Source organism: Sorex araneus, chromosome 7 (assembly GCF_027595985.1).
Source record: "Sorex araneus isolate mSorAra2 chromosome 7, mSorAra2.pri, whole genome shotgun sequence".
Classification (NCBI taxonomy): Eukaryota; Metazoa; Chordata; class Mammalia; order Eulipotyphla; family Soricidae; genus Sorex; species Sorex araneus.
In genome coordinates, this window is record NC_073308.1 from 27034041 (window position 1) to 27052639 (window position 18599).

Consider the following 18599-nt stretch of genomic DNA (forward strand, 5'->3'; position numbering starts at 1 on the left):
GCCTTGGGGCCAGAGCTGTAGTACAGAGGGAAGGGCTGTTCCCTTGCACGTGGCCAACCTGGGTTCTCTCCCTGGCATCTTACAAGGTCCCCCAAGCGCCGTCAAGGAGCTAGTTCCCGAGAGCAGAGCCACGAGTAACCCCTGAGTATAGCCGGGTATGACCACCCCACCCCCAAAAAAGGCATGCCTTGGGGCAAGAGAAATAGTCCTATAGTTAAGTTGCTAACCAGATTCCAATCCCCAGCATCCCATTGTGGTCTCTCCCAAGCCCACCAGAAGTGATTCCTGAGTGCAAAGCCAGGACTAAGGCCTGAGCACAGCCCAGTATAGTCCAAAAATAGTTAAAAATAAATTTTTTAAAAGCATGCTTAAAGAATAGTCACAATAAAATGTATTTTTACAACAAAAGATCAAATATTAATAGTATCTTTGAGACGAGGATAATGCTTACAGATCAGTCAGATAATAAAGAAGTTAACAGATCAGGGAACATTGATTCTGAAGATTTGTAGCTTCTCAATGAATAGCAAGTAAATGAAATGAGAAGCAAATTGTTAGCTTCTCATCTGTGACTTCATTCCTTATTCACTAAAATGAGGATATGTCTATGTATAAATAGTCCCCCTTTGCTCAAAAGTCACAGGTCTGTGTGTATAGAAGACAGTTTATTTTCTGTATACACACCAGTATGCATGTTTCAGACACCTGCTAGAATATATTCTCACAGGTAATCTGGGACTAATGTAGTCTGTTTGCTTCCTTCTTGTTAAATCCAGTTTCTTTGTAACAATTTATAGAAGTATTTTGAAAATTACACTAGTGTAATGATATAATTTGAAAACACTGAAGACATTTAGAAAAAAAAAATTTTAAGACAATGTCTTACAGACTTTGAGAATTTGTATTTCCTACAAATCTGCTGACAGTTACTACCCTTCAATTTTCCAGGTTGTTACACGAACAGAAAGAGATTCTTACATAGTTGCTTTTTCAGATGAAATGGTACCTTGCCCGGTGACTGTAGATATGACTTTACAACAGGTTTTAATGACAATGAATCAGGTAAGAAGCTATCATTCTGTATCTTAATATGCATCAGGCAATAATTTTCTATTGATATGTACAACAACTTGTGAGAAATAGGCTTTTGTCTCAACTTCCTCATAAGCATAGTGGAAAATATACAACTCTTGGGAAAGCCTAATACTTGGCTTTCGAAGTAATCATATTAAAAAAGTAAGTTTTTCTGATATCTTGGTTTGGAAAGTAGACACTTCCTTTTATTTTCTCTGTTTTCTGAGTTAGATTCCGGCAGGTGGAACCGATTGCTCTCTTCCCATGCTCTGGGCCCAGAAGACAAATACAGCTGCGGATGTCTTCATTATATTCACAGATAATGAGACTTACGCTGGGAAGGTGCATCCCGCTGTCGCTCTGAAGGAATATCGCAAGGTAAAACAAGTCCTGAGAGCCCCTTTTGCCCCCAAGTAAAACTCAATTCTCAAAGCCCCTTTGTTTTAAAAAATGTTGCTGAGCCTAATTCTGACCTGGTATAGGGATGAAATAAGAACTGTCATAATTGCCTTCCTTGATAACTTATTTCAACCATTTCAGTTCTGTGTATAACCAAGAACAGCCTTTGAATACAGGTTTTTGTAAGAATAAAGATATCTTATAAGCACTTTGAACCATCTCTTGGGACCTGTGATAGAATTCTAAGTGTTTCAACTTGGGAAGTTGTTTGCTTTTATTTCATATGTATTCTTATCTTTTCCTACAGAAAATGGATATTCCAGCTAAATTGATTGTTTGTGGAATGACATCAAATGGCTTTACCATCGCAGACCCTGATGATAGAGGCATGCTGGATATGTGTGGCTTTGATATTGGAGCTCTGGATGTCATTCGGAATTTCACATTAGATTTGATTTAGTCATACGCACCAGCATGATCGAAGAGGTCCATTGCCATCAGTGATCTCGAGAAAAACATGCAGCTACTTCCCAATCTTAATCCAATGAAAAAATGATATGATGGTATAGTATACTTACATATAACAGGAGGCTTCACCTTACCAAAAATGGCAGGGAATGGGAAGAAGGAAAGCTAAGATAAGCCCAAGGCTCTTTCTACTAAATAAGCTCTTGGGAAATAGCTTCAGAAGACACTGTCTCACAGAGAGCTTCTTAGTAATAAGACACTGTAAAGCCCAAATTTTTTCCCGTGGTGAGTAATCGCATTTGTATGTAAAAGAGGTGAGAGCCAAAAGTGTAAGTAGTTCTTATCATGTCACTTATTTTAGGAGGGATTGAAAGCTCTCTTCAGTGTTCGCCTTGGGAAAGGACAGCTTTGATAATATCCAAATACTCTGAAATGCACTGGACCATGTAACTGTGATGGAATATGAAATTCATCTGTAAACTTTTATACTGAGGGGGTTTAAAAAAAAAAAACTAAATTATGAATGCGTTTTGGAAATCCCTTTAAGACTTTTCTAAGAGCTCATAAATAATTGCTTTCTCATTCAGCAAAAACAAAGATTTTGTTTTTGACATTTCTGTTTATACTTGTAGAATAATTACCATTAATCAGAAAATTTAATGGCCACCCCCAAAGGAGACACTAAAGTTTATGGCAGCAGAGGAAGACTACTTGGTTTGCTTCTTTGTATCTTTTCATGTATTTCACTGATATGAGTGAGGGGTGTGACTTAATTTCCTTTAAATTTTAACAATACAAATACTTTCACTTCCTTCCACACATTCTTAAAATAAAAACAGCATCATATTTCAAGTACTGGATTCCCTACTCATAATCTGCAAGTATGACCATTGAAATCTCAACTATAACCAGATTAGCCTTTCCTTTCTTTAAATATTGTTCTAATTACTTTTAACTTTTTTAGCTGGTTGTAAATGCATTTTAGGTATTTTCTAATTGTAAACATGTCGATGACCTTCTATCCCTTTGTTCATTCATTTTATGGCAAAACCTTTTCATAAAAATAATAAAGGTAGCTAGGTCTTTCAGGTTTGAAAGACAATTTTTGAATAGCGTTATGATCTAACCATCTGTAAGAAACTTTTTCTATTTTGTGTGTATATTAAACATCCTTTTCATTTCACTAAAGTGCATTCTTTTCTTGAGCAAATACATCCCTTCTTTGTGGGGAGGTTTAATTGTTAGAATGCCACGATCTTTGCTCATAAATGTATCATGTTTGTCTAAGATAACTTCTATGACTTCAATTTTTACATGCTGTTCTTGAAGTATTAAGGTTTTATTAGGTATTTAGAAAACCCTTATTCCTGATCCATGAAGTCAGACTTGTAAATTACAGTTTTCACATCCCAAGGATTAGGGATTTTGTGTTTTGGTGGGAAAGGAGGACATTGCTAGTGTTAGATTTATGTAGGTGTTGTATTGTTTCATGGAAAATTTGACATTTGGAAGAAAATGGTAAGAAAATGTTCCTTTTGAACTTACTTGACATTAAAACTAGCTCTGGTATTCTTTCATGGCAGTTGGTAGCACTGCTTCTGATGTCATGTTTTAATACTTGAAGCTTTGGAGTTACATATTCAGTTATATATTCAGGTTGAATATATATTTCAGACTGAATATATAACTGAATAGAAGTAAAAAGGACCTAATAAGATTTTATAATAGGGGGCTAGAGAAATAAAACAGAGGTCTGGGTGCTTGTCTTGCATGCAGCCAACCCGGATTGTATCCCCAGCATCCCAGATATCCCAGAGTATCACCAGGAGGACCATATGAGTCCCTGAGTGCAGAGCCAGAAGTAACCCCTGAGCATTGCGGTATATAGCTCAGCAAATGAAACAGCAACAGAAAAAAAAAAGGGGGGTCCTGTAGTAGCTCTTGAATTACTTTCAATAAACCCAAGATCTTTTAAAATTAAAAGTTAGAGTCCATGATCAGAAATGTGGTTCAGTGATTTAGATGTATGAGTCCCTGGATTGAGTCCCTGGAACACAAGAGAAAACTTTTTTAAAATTTTTGTATTCTCCATAGAATTGTTAGGAGGAGAGTAGTTTGAAAGTTTATTTCCAGCCATTAAGTAATGCCTATATTATATGCTCAGATTTATCCACAAGCTAAAATTAAATCCATCAGAGAAATGACATTAGCTGTGCCCCTTTTTGAACTATTTAGATAAGTAGCTTAAATGAATTAGGACTTAGGAAATGAACACTAAGCTACCACCGAACACTATTATCAAATCCTACAATTTTAGAGCTGGATGAAAACATGACATTCAAAGCTTAATTTTCTTCATTTTGGGGTAGGGAATGTGAAACCCTAGAGTGTCTGACTTTCAAGTACTAAATCTAGAAATCTTGGGTTGCTTTCTCTCATTCCAGTACTCATTCCCCCCACAGAATCAAAGGATGTTGATTTTGTAGGCTTACAGTCATGCGAGAGAGGGGGAAGTAAATTTAATACTGGGAAGTAATTTATATACATGATTCCTTTAGAATTAGAAAATCAAATTATACACAGCTACAGTTTTGTAATTAACAGTAATCCTCAAGCACAACTAATGTTTTAATAATTCCTGTGTTTTAATACAACCTAGCTTGATAGAAAAAAACAAACTTTACCTCATTATGAATAAAATATTCTCAAAATAAACAAGTTTTATTTTCTGAATTACTTCTAGAGTTACTGTTACATTAGTTTTTAGGGAAGTAGTGCTTTTCAAAGCAATTCTAAGGAAGAATATCTATTTCCTAGAAATATGTAAATATTTTCAGGATATAGTTATGATTGTAAAAATGAAACTCATCTTGAAAATTCATATTGGTTAAAATTTTTTGCAGGTTCCATTAATTAACACTACTGTGTGTAATTCAGTAATTTTGTGGGGAAAATATTAGTGAGGAAGATACCAGTGATTGGAATTATCTGATGCATTTGATCTTAGGAGAATCAGTGATTTATTATCAGTATAAAAGTTTAAATTGGGAGAATTTTAAATACAGGTTAGAAATTTGTCCATTAAAAATACCCTAACCAAGAGGATATATATTTTGAAAAACAAAGGATTACAAAAATAGGCTCATTAATTTTTTAAAGCATGCATTTTGAGTGAAAAAAATGGAAGAAAATGTTATAGTGATAGTAAATATTAAGAAGTTACTTTTTTTTTAAGAAATTACTATATTTTGATCAAGAATAAAAATCAAGGGACTGGAGTGATAGCACAGTGGGTAGGGAGTTTGCCTTGCACGCAGCCAACCCGAGTTTGATTCCCAGCATCCCATATGGTCCCCCGAGCACCACTAGGAGTAATCCCTGAGCATCACCAGGTGTGACCCAAAAAGCAAAAAAATAAAATCTTAGATCCCTTTGGGTGGACCAACTTTAACAGGGCTTTCCCTCTCATTTTTTAAAGTTTTGCAGATATAAGATCTTTTTTGCAGCTTTTCTTTTTTAATTTAAAGTAAAATTCCTGAATAAATTTGAGGATTTTTCCAGTTGAGAAACATTGAAAACACAGTAAAAAATCCTCTTATTGTGCTCTCTTGTTGGATTTGACTTTAAGCTATTATATACCGAGAAGTACATGTTTCTTGAGAGTAAAGTGCTGCCCTTCCAGCCGGTAATCAAAAATTTAAAATTCTTACATACCATGGGTTTGGGTGGTTTTGTTTGATTTGGGTTTGGGGCCACACCCAGTGGTACTCAGCACTCAGGGTTCATTCCTGGCGGGGCTCTGGGCAGCATATGGGGTACCAGGGATCGAACCCAGGAACCCGGTCCACTGTACTATGGCTCAGTCTCCTTGAGGTGTTTTTTTTTAAGGCAGCATCCCCTCTAGAAACACTTCATGCCTCAATGTAATCGTGCACAAGGGAGAAGGGGTCAGGGGAGGGGAGGATGTAGGATTGTAACATGAATCCTACTAACTGTGGGCTTTAGTATTTTGCTTTGATATTTTTGCTATTATTTATTTCTTAATCTCTTTTTTTTTTTTTTTTTTTTTTTTTTTTATTGAATCACCATGTGGAGGGTTACATAGTTCTCAGGGTTATGTCGGTTATACAGTTCTCAAACACCCTTCACTTCACCAGTGCCCATCTTCCATCACCAACCCCCCCAGTATACCTGCCGCCCCCTCCCACCTCCCCAGTCCCAACCCTTGCACATGATATGTTTCACTTCGTTTACGCCTTATTTCGATTACATTCCATGTTTCAACACACAACTCACTACCGTTGTTGGGGTTTCCCCCAAAAAAGAAAAGCAGTCCTATTGCCAAGGAGGCATTTGATAGTTCTCCATTGCTAAGAATATAGAGATATTAAGTCCCGCTGTTTGTTACATAGTTTTTCTTTTTCCCCCTTGCCCCGCGCCACCGAGTTCACGCCTGTTTTAGTAATCGCCACGCTGCCTGACAAGGGAAAAAAAAAACCGAAAAGGATGGTTATTTCCCGTCATCAGCAGGCGTGGGGCTCTGGCTTAGTTGATAGACTTGTAGAGTATCTGCAAGCAGTCTCTGGAACCGACGGTCTTGCGCTGGTGTCGGCTCCGGCTCGAGATTCCACCAGCGTCCCGCTGTTCCTTGTACATAATTTTTCCCCTAATATCCCATTCCCACGCCACCAGGACTGTTTGCTTAATGGACATCACACTGTAGTTGATGACACACCGCGTTTCTTCCCGAGAAAGAAGAAAATTTCTTCTCAGCCGGCGTGGGGATATAGCTTAGTTCAGTCTAGTGAGATGGCTACCAGTTTGATTGCCTTCAATATTTCAGCAACAGACTTACTATTAGGATCTCCCACAAAAGTCCGCCCCATTAGAAAGGAACCATTACATATTGCTCATACTAAGATGACATTAAGTCGCGCGGCCGCGGCAGCGGCCGCGCGGTTTTGGGTTTCTGTATAAAGTCCAGGGAAAGTACAACCAGAAATAACATCACTATAAACTTTTACCCTTTTATGGTGCTCATAAAATGGAGAAACCTAGAGAGAGGCTCGGCGTCTCCGTTTTGCGCTCAGGAAGACCGCGGCCCCTGCGCTGTGCTCAAGAGGGAGGAGTTGAGAGAGAGACAGGTTAAAAGAATTGGGGGATGCCCGGGTCCCACAGCTTCAGCACGCCGTGGGGTCTCTGGTCCCATGCCGGAATTAGTTCAGTGGGCTGCTTGGGGTCCGAGGGCGCTCCCTCGGGCCCCTCCATCATGCTCCTTCCACAGCCGGGTCCAAAAGGAAGCACACGTGGGGGAGGTGGGTTTAAGTATCTAACTGCGGTGGGCGGGGGTCGCCGCCCCCGCCCCCTGGGGACTCCCGCAAGCGCGCTCACGTCCTGTTTTGGCTGAATCGGCGACTCCGTTTTGCGCTCAGGAAGACCGCGGCCCCTGCGCTGTGCTCAAGAGGGAGGAGTTGAGAGAGAGACAGGTTAGAAGAATTGGGGGATGCCCGGGTCCCACAGCTTCAGCACGCCGTGGGGTCTCTGGTCCCATGCCGGAATTAGTTCAGTGGGCTGCTTGGGGTCCGAGGGCGCTCCCTCGGGCCCCTCCATCATGCTCCTTCCACAGCCGGGTCCAAAAGGAAGCACACGTGGGGGAGGTGGGTTTAAGTATCTAACTGCGGTGGGCGGGGGTCGCCGCCCCCGCCCCCTGGGGACTCCCGCAAGCGCGCTCACGTCCTGTTTTGGCTGAATCGGCGACTCCGTTTTGCGCTCAGGAAGACCGCGGCCCCTGCGCTGTGCTCAAGAGGGAGGAGTTGAGAGAGAGACAGGTTAAAAGAATTGGGGGATGCCCGGGTCCCACAGCTTCAGCACGCCGTGGGGTCTCTGGTCCCATGCCGGAATTAGTTCAGTGGGCTGCTTGGGGTCCGAGGGCGCTCCCTCGGGCCCCTCCATCATGCTCCTTCCACAGCCGGGTCCAAAAGGAAGCACACGTGGGGGAGGTGGGTTTAAGTATCTAACTGCGGTGGGCGGGGGTCGCCGCCCCCGCCCCCTGGGGACTCCCGCAAGCGCGCTCACGTCCTGTTTTGGCTGAATCGGCGACTCCGTTTTGCGCTCAGGAAGACCGCGGCCCCTGCGCTGTGCTCAAGAGGGAGGAGTTGAGAGAGAGACAGGTTAGAAGAATTGGGGGATGCCCGGGTCCCACAGCTTCAGCACGCCGTGGGGTCTCTGGTCCCATGCCGGAATTAGTTCAGTGGGCTGCTTGGGGTCCGAGGGCGCTCCCTCGGGCCCCTCCATCATGCTCCTTCCACAGCCGGGTCCAAAAGGAAGCACACGTGGGGGAGGTGGGTTTAAGTATCTAACTGCGGTGGGCGGGGGTCGCCGCCCCCGCCCCCTGGGGACTCCCGCAAGCGCGCTCACGTCCTGTTTTGGCTGAATCGGCGACTCCGTTTTGCGCTCAGGAAGACCGCGGCCCCTGCGCTGTGCTCAAGAGGGAGGAGTTGAGAGAGAGACAGGTTAGAAGAATTGGGGGATGCCCGGGTCCCACAGCTTCAGCACGCCGTGGGGTCTCTGGTCCCATGCCGGAATTAGTTCAGTGGGCTGCTTGGGGTCCGAGGGCGCTCCCTCGGGCCCCTCCATCATGCTCCTTCCACAGCCGGGTCCAAAAGGAAGCACACGTGGGGGAGGTGGGTTTAAGTATCTAACTGCGGTGGGCGGGGGTCGCCGCCCCCGCCCCCTGGGGACTCCCGCAAGCGCGCTCACGTCCTGTTTTGGCTGAATCGGCGACTCCGTTTTGCGCTCAGGAAGACCGCGGCCCCTGCGCTGTGCTCAAGAGGGAGGAGTTGAGAGAGAGACAGGTTAGAAGAATTGGGGGATGCCCGGGTCCCACAGCTTCAGCACGCCGTGGGGTCTCTGGTCCCATGCCGGAATTAGTTCAGTGGGCTGCTTGGGGTCCGAGGGCGCTCCCTCGGGCCCCTCCATCATGCTCCTTCCACAGCCGGGTCCAAAAGGAAGCACACGTGGGGGAGGTGGGTTTAAGTATCTAACTGCGGTGGGCGGGGGTCGCCGCCCCCGCCCCCTGGGGACTCCCGCAAGCGCGCTCACGTCCTGTTTTGGCTGAATCGGCGACTCCGTTTTGCGCTCAGGAAGACCGCGGCCCCTGCGCTGTGCTCAAGAGGGAGGAGTTGAGAGAGAGACAGGTTAGAAGAATTGGGGGATGCCCGGGTCCCACAGCTTCAGCACGCCGTGGGGTCTCTGGTCCCATGCCGGAATTAGTTCAGTGGGCTGCTTGGGGTCCGAGGGCGCTCCCTCGGGCCCCTCCATCATGCTCCTTCCACAGCCGGGTCCAAAAGGAAGCACACGTGGGGGAGGTGGGTTTAAGTATCTAACTGCGGTGGGCGGGGGTCGCCGCCCCCGCCCCCTGGGGACTCCCGCAAGCGCGCTCACGTCCTGTTTTGGCTGAATCGGCGACTCCGTTTTGCGCTCAGGAAGACCGCGGCCCCTGCGCTGTGCTCAAGAGGGAGGAGTTGAGAGAGAGACAGGTTAAAAGAATTGGGGGATGCCCGGGTCCCACAGCTTCAGCACGCCGTGGGGTCTCTGGTCCCATGCCGGAATTAGTTCAGTGGGCTGCTTGGGGTCCGAGGGCGCTCCCTCGGGCCCCTCCATCATGCTCCTTCCACAGCCGGGTCCAAAAGGAAGCACACGTGGGGGAGGTGGGTTTAAGTATCTAACTGCGGTGGGCGGGGGTCGCCGCCCCCGCCCCCTGGGGACTCCCGCAAGCGCGCTCACGTCCTGTTTTGGCTGAATCGGCGACTCCGTTTTGCGCTCAGGAAGACCGCGGCCCCTGCGCTGTGCTCAAGAGGGAGGAGTTGAGAGAGAGACAGGTTAGAAGAATTGGGGGATGCCCGGGTCCCACAGCTTCAGCACGCCGTGGGGTCTCTGGTCCCATGCCGGAATTAGTTCAGTGGGCTGCTTGGGGTCCGAGGGCGCTCCCTCGGGCCCCTCCATCATGCTCCTTCCACAGCCGGGTCCAAAAGGAAGCACACGTGGGGGAGGTGGGTTTAAGTATCTAACTGCGGTGGGCGGGGGTCGCCGCCCCCGCCCCCTGGGGACTCCCGCAAGCGCGCTCACGTCCTGTTTTGGCTGAATCGGCGACTCCGTTTTGCGCTCAGGAAGACCGCGGCCCCTGCGCTGTGCTCAAGAGGGAGGAGTTGAGAGAGAGACAGGTTAAAAGAATTGGGGGATGCCCGGGTCCCACAGCTTCAGCACGCCGTGGGGTCTCTGGTCCCATGCCGGAATTAGTTCAGTGGGCTGCTTGGGGTCCGAGGGCGCTCCCTCGGGCCCCTCCATCATGCTCCTTCCACAGCCGGGTCCAAAAGGAAGCACACGTGGGGGAGGTGGGTTTAAGTATCTAACTGCGGTGGGCGGGGGTCGCCGCCCCCGCCCCCTGGGGACTCCCGCAAGCGCGCTCACGTCCTGTTTTGGCTGAATCGGCGACTCCGTTTTGCGCTCAGGAAGACCGCGGCCCCTGCGCTGTGCTCAAGAGGGAGGAGTTGAGAGAGAGACAGGTTAGAAGAATTGGGGGATGCCCGGGTCCCACAGCTTCAGCACGCCGTGGGGTCTCTGGTCCCATGCCGGAATTAGTTCAGTGGGCTGCTTGGGGTCCGAGGGCGCTCCCTCGGGCCCCTCCATCATGCTCCTTCCACAGCCGGGTCCAAAAGGAAGCACACGTGGGGGAGGTGGGTTTAAGTATCTAACTGCGGTGGGCGGGGGTCGCCGCCCCCGCCCCCTGGGGACTCCCGCAAGCGCGCTCACGTCCTGTTTTGGCTGAATCGGCGACTCCGTTTTGCGCTCAGGAAGACCGCGGCCCCTGCGCTGTGCTCAAGAGGGAGGAGTTGAGAGAGAGACAGGTTAAAAGAATTGGGGGATGCCCGGGTCCCACAGCTTCAGCACGCCGTGGGGTCTCTGGTCCCATGCCGGAATTAGTTCAGTGGGCTGCTTGGGGTCCGAGGGCGCTCCCTCGGGCCCCTCCATCATGCTCCTTCCACAGCCGGGTCCAAAAGGAAGCACACGTGGGGGAGGTGGGTTTAAGTATCTAACTGCGGTGGGCGGGGGTCGCCGCCCCCGCCCCCTGGGGACTCCCGCAAGCGCGCTCACGTCCTGTTTTGGCTGAATCGGCGACTCCGTTTTGCGCTCAGGAAGACCGCGGCCCCTGCGCTGTGCTCAAGAGGGAGGAGTTGAGAGAGAGACAGGTTAGAAGAATTGGGGGATGCCCGGGTCCCACAGCTTCAGCACGCCGTGGGGTCTCTGGTCCCATGCCGGAATTAGTTCAGTGGGCTGCTTGGGGTCCGAGGGCGCTCCCTCGGGCCCCTCCATCATGCTCCTTCCACAGCCGGGTCCAAAAGGAAGCACACGTGGGGGAGGTGGGTTTAAGTATCTAACTGCGGTGGGCGGGGGTCGCCGCCCCCGCCCCCTGGGGACTCCCGCAAGCGCGCTCACGTCCTGTTTTGGCTGAATCGGCGACTCCGTTTTGCGCTCAGGAAGACCGCGGCCCCTGCGCTGTGCTCAAGAGGGAGGAGTTGAGAGAGAGACAGGTTAAAAGAATTGGGGGATGCCCGGGTCCCACAGCTTCAGCACGCCGTGGGGTCTCTGGTCCCATGCCGGAATTAGTTCAGTGGGCTGCTTGGGGTCCGAGGGCGCTCCCTCGGGCCCCTCCATCATGCTCCTTCCACAGCCGGGTCCAAAAGGAAGCACACGTGGGGGAGGTGGGTTTAAGTATCTAACTGCGGTGGGCGGGGGTCGCCGCCCCCGCCCCCTGGGGACTCCCGCAAGCGCGCTCACGTCCTGTTTTGGCTGAATCGGCGACTCCGTTTTGCGCTCAGGAAGACCGCGGCCCCTGCGCTGTGCTCAAGAGGGAGGAGTTGAGAGAGAGACAGGTTAGAAGAATTGGGGGATGCCCGGGTCCCACAGCTTCAGCACGCCGTGGGGTCTCTGGTCCCATGCCGGAATTAGTTCAGTGGGCTGCTTGGGGTCCGAGGGCGCTCCCTCGGGCCCCTCCATCATGCTCCTTCCACAGCCGGGTCCAAAAGGAAGCACACGTGGGGGAGGTGGGTTTAAGTATCTAACTGCGGTGGGCGGGGGTCGCCGCCCCCGCCCCCTGGGGACTCCCGCAAGCGCGCTCACGTCCTGTTTTGGCTGAATCGGCGACTCCGTTTTGCGCTCAGGAAAACCGCGGCCCCTGCGCTGTGCTCAAGAGGGAGGAGTTGAGAGAGAGACAGGTTAAAAGAATTGGGGGATGCCCGGGTCCCACAGCTTCAGCACGCCGTGGGGTCTCTGGTCCCATGCCGGAATTAGTTCAGTGGGCTGCTTGGGGTCCGAGGGCGCTCCCTCGGGCCCCTCCATCATGCTCCTTCCACAGCCGGGTCCAAAAGGAAGCACACGTGGGGGAGGTGGGTTTAAGTATCTAACTGCGGTGGGCGGGGGTCGCCGCCCCCGCCCCCTGGGGACTCCCGCAAGCGCGCTCACGTCCTGTTTTGGCTGAATCGGCGACTCCGTTTTGCGCTCAGGAAGACCGCGGCCCCTGCGCTGTGCTCAAGAGGGAGGAGTTGAGAGAGAGACAGGTTAGAAGAATTGGGGGATGCCCGGGTCCCACAGCTTCAGCACGCCGTGGGGTCTCTGGTCCCATGCCGGAATTAGTTCAGTGGGCTGCTTGGGGTCCGAGGGCGCTCCCTCGGGCCCCTCCATCATGCTCCTTCCACAGCCGGGTCCAAAAGGAAGCACACGTGGGGGAGGTGGGTTTAAGTATCTAACTGCGGTGGGCGGGGGTCGCCGCCCCCGCCCCCTGGGGACTCCCGCAAGCGCGCTCACGTCCTGTTTTGGCTGAATCGGCGACTCCGTTTTGCGCTCAGGAAGACCGCGGCCCCTGCGCTGTGCTCAAGAGGGAGGAGTTGAGAGAGAGACAGGTTAGAAGAATTGGGGGATGCCCGGGTCCCACAGCTTCAGCACGCCGTGGGGTCTCTGGTCCCATGCCGGAATTAGTTCAGTGGGCTGCTTGGGGTCCGAGGGCGCTCCCTCGGGCCCCTCCATCATGCTCCTTCCACAGCCGGGTCCAAAAGGAAGCACACGTGGGGGAGGTGGGTTTAAGTATCTAACTGCGGTGGGCGGGGGTCGCCGCCCCCGCCCCCTGGGGACTCCCGCAAGCGCGCTCACGTCCTGTTTTGGCTGAATCGGCGACTCCGTTTTGCGCTCAGGAAGACCGCGGCCCCTGCGCTGTGCTCAAGAGGGAGGAGTTGAGAGAGAGACAGGTTAAAAGAATTGGGGGATGCCCGGGTCCCACAGCTTCAGCACGCCGTGGGGTCTCTGGTCCCATGCCGGAATTAGTTCAGTGGGCTGCTTGGGGTCCGAGGGCGCTCCCTCGGGCCCCTCCATCATGCTCCTTCCACAGCCGGGTCCAAAAGGAAGCACACGTGGGGGAGGTGGGTTTAAGTATCTAACTGCGGTGGGCGGGGGTCGCCGCCCCCGCCCCCTGGGGACTCCCGCAAGCGCGCTCACGTCCTGTTTTGGCTGAATCGGCGACTCCGTTTTGCGCTCAGGAAGACCGCGGCCCCTGCGCTGTGCTCAAGAGGGAGGAGTTGAGAGAGAGACAGGTTAGAAGAATTGGGGGATGCCCGGGTCCCACAGCTTCAGCACGCCGTGGGGTCTCTGGTCCCATGCCGGAATTAGTTCAGTGGGCTGCTTGGGGTCCGAGGGCGCTCCCTCGGGCCCCTCCATCATGCTCCTTCCACAGCCGGGTCCAAAAGGAAGCACACGTGGGGGAGGTGGGTTTAAGTATCTAACTGCGGTGGGCGGGGGTCGCCGCCCCCGCCCCCTGGGGACTCCCGCAAGCGCGCTCACGTCCTGTTTTGGCTGAATCGGCGACTCCGTTTTGCGCTCAGGAAGACCGCGGCCCCTGCGCTGTGCTCAAGAGGGAGGAGTTGAGAGAGAGACAGGTTAAAAGAATTGGGGGATGCCCGGGTCCCACAGCTTCAGCACGCCGTGGGGTCTCTGGTCCCATGCCGGAATTAGTTCAGTGGGCTGCTTGGGGTCCGAGGGCGCTCCCTCGGGCCCCTCCATCATGCTCCTTCCACAGCCGGGTCCAAAAGGAAGCACACGTGGGGGAGGTGGGTTTAAGTATCTAACTGCGGTGGGCGGGGGTCGCCGCCCCCGCCCCCTGGGGACTCCCGCAAGCGCGCTCACGTCCTGTTTTGGCTGAATCGGCGACTCCGTTTTGCGCTCAGGAAGACCGCGGCCCCTGCGCTGTGCTCAAGAGGGAGGAGTTGAGAGAGAGACAGGTTAGAAGAATTGGGGGATGCCCGGGTCCCACAGCTTCAGCACGCCGTGGGGTCTCTGGTCCCATGCCGGAATTAGTTCAGTGGGCTGCTTGGGGTCCGAGGGCGCTCCCTCGGGCCCCTCCATCATGCTCCTTCCACAGCCGGGTCCAAAAGGAAGCACACGTGGGGGAGGTGGGTTTAAGTATCTAACTGCGGTGGGCGGGGGTCGCCGCCCCCGCCCCCTGGGGACTCCCGCAAGCGCGCTCACGTCCTGTTTTGGCTGAATCGGCGACTCCGTTTTGCGCTCAGGAAGACCGCGGCCCCTGCGCTGTGCTCAAGAGGGAGGAGTTGAGAGAGAGACAGGTTAAAAGAATTGGGGGATGCCCGGGTCCCACAGCTTCAGCACGCCGTGGGGTCTCTGGTCCCATGCCGGAATTAGTTCAGTGGGCTGCTTGGGGTCCGAGGGCGCTCCCTCGGGCCCCTCCATCATGCTCCTTCCACAGCCGGGTCCAAAAGGAAGCACACGTGGGGGAGGTGGGTTTAAGTATCTAACTGCGGTGGGCGGGGGTCGCCGCCCCCGCCCCCTGGGGACTCCCGCAAGCGCGCTCACGTCCTGTTTTGGCTGAATCGTCCTGTTTTGGCTGAATCGGCGACTCCGTTTTGCGCTCAGGAAGACCGCGGCCCCTGCGCTGTGCTCAAGAGGGAGGAGTTGAGAGAGAGACAGGTTAGAAGAATTGGGGGATGCCCGGGTCCCACAGCTTCAGCACGCCGTGGGGTCTCTGGTCCCATGCCGGAATTAGTTCAGTGGGCTGCTTGGGGTCCGAGGGCGCTCCCTCGGGCCCCTCCATCATGCTCCTTCCACAGCCGGGTCCAAAAGGATTTCTTAATCTCTTAATTGTTAATTACTTTTTTTTCTTTTAAAATTGTTTAGGGAGGAGTCCTTTTTCTCATCCCTTCTCTGGGTAACTGAATGATAGTAAAGTTATCGGGTTAGGTTTGGGATAACTGATGATAATGGCACGTCTCCTGGAACAGCAGCTGGACTGATATATTCTCTGCAAATTAAGTTATATTTTTGTATACCTTCTGCATTTCACATGTGCAGCCTTGGGAGCGGGGTGGGGCTTAGAGAAATTATTCGGACTTTGCAAATCATAGATCTACCTGATTCTTAAAGCGTCGTAAGGCAGGGCAGTGCTGGTAAACTTGGTAGTAGAGTGCAAGCTTTGCATGTTTGACATGTTTGAGTCCCTGGCATGCACATGCATAAACACACACATACAAATACACAGAGAGAGAGTTGGGAATGTGAGTGCACTCAGAAAAATAATTTACTGAAAACTCTCAGAAAGTAGCATGTGTCAGTACTGATTTCCATCATTATAAGACCACTTATCAAAACTTTTAAATATACTTTACTGAGCTTATATACATTGACTTGTAGCATAAAAGATCTTGTAAATAATGTGCATCCACAGTCTAAGGTTTGGTTGGTTTGGGGTCACACCCAGCGGTGCTCAGAGCTTACTCCTGGCTTTGCGCTCAGGGATCACTCCTGATGGGCTCAGGGGACCATACGTGGTTCTGGGGATCAAACCCACGTCACATGCAAGGCAAATACCTTACACACTGTACTGTTGGCCCCTCAAAGAATTTTTTGTAATTCTCCACTTTTGAAAAAATTATGAAGTTATTTGAAAAGAAGTCTGCTAATATATTTGCTCTAGAACACTGATAATGTAGTAACATTATTTTAATAACTATAAACTACACACCTCAATTCCGGGGGGGGGATTTATTGCAAGTCAGTAGAAAAATAAAAATGAGTTTTACTACAAAATGTGATCACTGAAAATTATTTTCAATCAGGATGAATTTTGGAAGTACAACCAAAATATACAAAACATACCTGAGTTTAAAGAGATTATCTCTATTACCATTTAGTTTGGCAATACCAGACATTCATTTTATTAATAAAAGTAATATTTTAAACATTTCTGTATTTTAGCAGAAGTTAAAATCTTGAATAAAATAAAAGAAGGTTGCTATGTTTATGTGTTTTAATCGATACTTGGATTGGTAAGGGTAATAAATCCCTACTATATTACACATCATTACAACACAGATCTTGATATTTCTGCTTAAATTACTTGTTAGGCTATTTTTGCAATGCAAACTGTTTAGCACCCATAAACAGCCAAGTTAAACTTTAAATATGGGGGCTGGAGAAATCATACAGTGGGTAAAGTGGTTGTCTGGCATGCAGCTGACCTGGGTTTAATCTCCAGCACCCCTAGAGCACCACCTTGAGTACAGAGCCAGGAATAAGACCTGAGCACCAAAATAAATATACAAAAGAATAGTAAGAAAAATTGACCTAATTAGGCACTATATATAATTGGTGGTGTGATGGAACATTGGTAATGCAAGTGAATTGTATTTTCTTCGACTTTCCAAGATTTTTTTTTCACTTTTTAAAGCTGAATCACTGTAATTACAGATTTGCAGGGTTCTTCATTATTGTTTCATGTGTACAATGCTCTAGTACCAATCCCTTCATCAGTGTCCACTTCCCTCCACCAGTGTTACCCAGTTTCCCTCCCAGCCCCCAAGATAGCCAGTTTTTGTAATGAAAAACTCTCCAAAGGCATGAGATGTGTGAATCATCTTTTTTATAAAAACTGGTTATGACTAAGGTATTCTAATGTAGTTCTAAATTGTCCATTTGCTTGGTATACAGTCTTTGACTTCCATAACTGACCACTTGGCAAACATTGAAATAATACAGAATAATAACTGCTTAAAATAACATTTCTGTATGCAAAGAGCCTTAAAGTGAAGAAAACGAACCTTCTGACTGCCTTAAAATATGAAGTCAAATACAGGCGTTCTACTTTCCATAGGATCTGTTCACTAAGCAATGCCTTAATAGTGTTAATGAAATAGAGAACTCAATAGGGTCTTTCAGAGTTTTCACTTTTACACGATAATGGAAATTTAACTTCAGTTTTAAAGCCTAATTGTATGTGACTGATTTAAATATCTATTAGCAAAATAACCCTGGCACACTGATTTGTTGCATATACTTGACTATTAACATCGAATGTCTTGTGGTAGTTTGAGGGTTTTTAAATTGTTTTGTATAGCAAATTATACAAGAAGCTGGACTTGATGTGATGGCCTGCAGGACCAAGTTGCATATTTAAATGCTTGAATGAAAAAATGCAGTTTTACAGTTCCAAAAACAATTTATTTTTTTAGGGGAATTTTTCAAGACACAGTAAATACTTTGTTTCGAGTCTATAAGCATATTGAAAGATGTGAAGTTGTAAAACATTGATTGTTGCAATAATAGATATCCAGGCCAATGATTTGTCCAATTACATTCCTATTTTACAGTCACTTTGCCTTTCAAAGCAGGAATATTTTATAAAACTGAAAAACCTTTAAATGGTCAAGCTGGTGCTTTAAAAGTTATAAAGTTTAATTTCTAACAAATTCAGTTCTAAGAAAGGACCCTAAATTGCAGGATGGGGTTTCCTAGGTTTGTCCATAAACTCACTGGGTGTTGTGTCTTCCAAGTTTTAATACCTACCTGTAATTTTGCTCTTTCTGGAAAGAAAAAGAATGAGATACTTATGTATTTAAAAATGTGCTTCATTTGAAAGCATTCACTAATGCTGTGAGATCTGGATTGCCTAATGTTGCAGAATCCCATTCTGAACTGATCAACTACTTTCACCATGGAGCGCAGCTGGACAATGAGCTTTCTGCTCAGCTGGATTACTGTAGAAACTGATAGATGGACAAATAAACTCTATGCACATCAAATGACTGCCTTTCCTTAAAATTATAAATTTACATTTATAACATGCCTTATGAAATCTTAGTAATCTGTTACAATGCTTGGGTAAGATCAAACAGGTCTGGTAATTAACATTGGCTTTATAATGCTTCTAATTGTATATAACTGGTATATGAGTGTTTAAAATAGCCGGATGGTGATTTTCTCCAGTGAACTTCAAATATGGGTTCAAAATAAGGGGAGTTAATTTTGTACACATCTATAATTATTCTTAAAACAGGATTCTTTTGTGAAGAAATCTACCTGACGTTACCTTTGGCAAAAGTTACCACCCAAAATTGGCTATGTAAATAAAACCATTTGTCTCTGTGAATTTGCAGAATTCTTTTCTGAGTTTTCTAAACTTCTAAGATCTGGTCATTGAACATTTGGTTGGTTTTTAAATCAGTATTATAAAATTCATTTACTATCAAGTTATGTAAGGATGATGGCATAAACCAATGCATGGACAAAGATTGCAATGGCATTTCTTTATAGATGAAAACTTG

The 18599-nt window shown here is 48.5% G+C and overlaps 1 protein-coding gene across 1 annotated transcript in view; it reads left to right on the forward strand.

Moving 5' to 3' along the window:
• The window catches only part of RO60 (Ro60, Y RNA binding protein), a 29819-nt gene extending 26690 nt beyond the window's left edge, over window positions 1-3129 (forward strand). The window contains exons 7-9 of the mRNA XM_004619917.3: window positions 949-1062; window positions 1306-1452; window positions 1781-3129. Of these exons, the coding sequence (XP_004619974.1) occupies window positions 949-1062; window positions 1306-1452; window positions 1781-1933 (414 nt within the window). The 3' untranslated portion in view covers window positions 1934-3129. The remainder of the gene's footprint in view (window positions 1-948; window positions 1063-1305; window positions 1453-1780) is intronic.
• Window positions 3130-18599: the final 15470 nt, after the last annotated feature.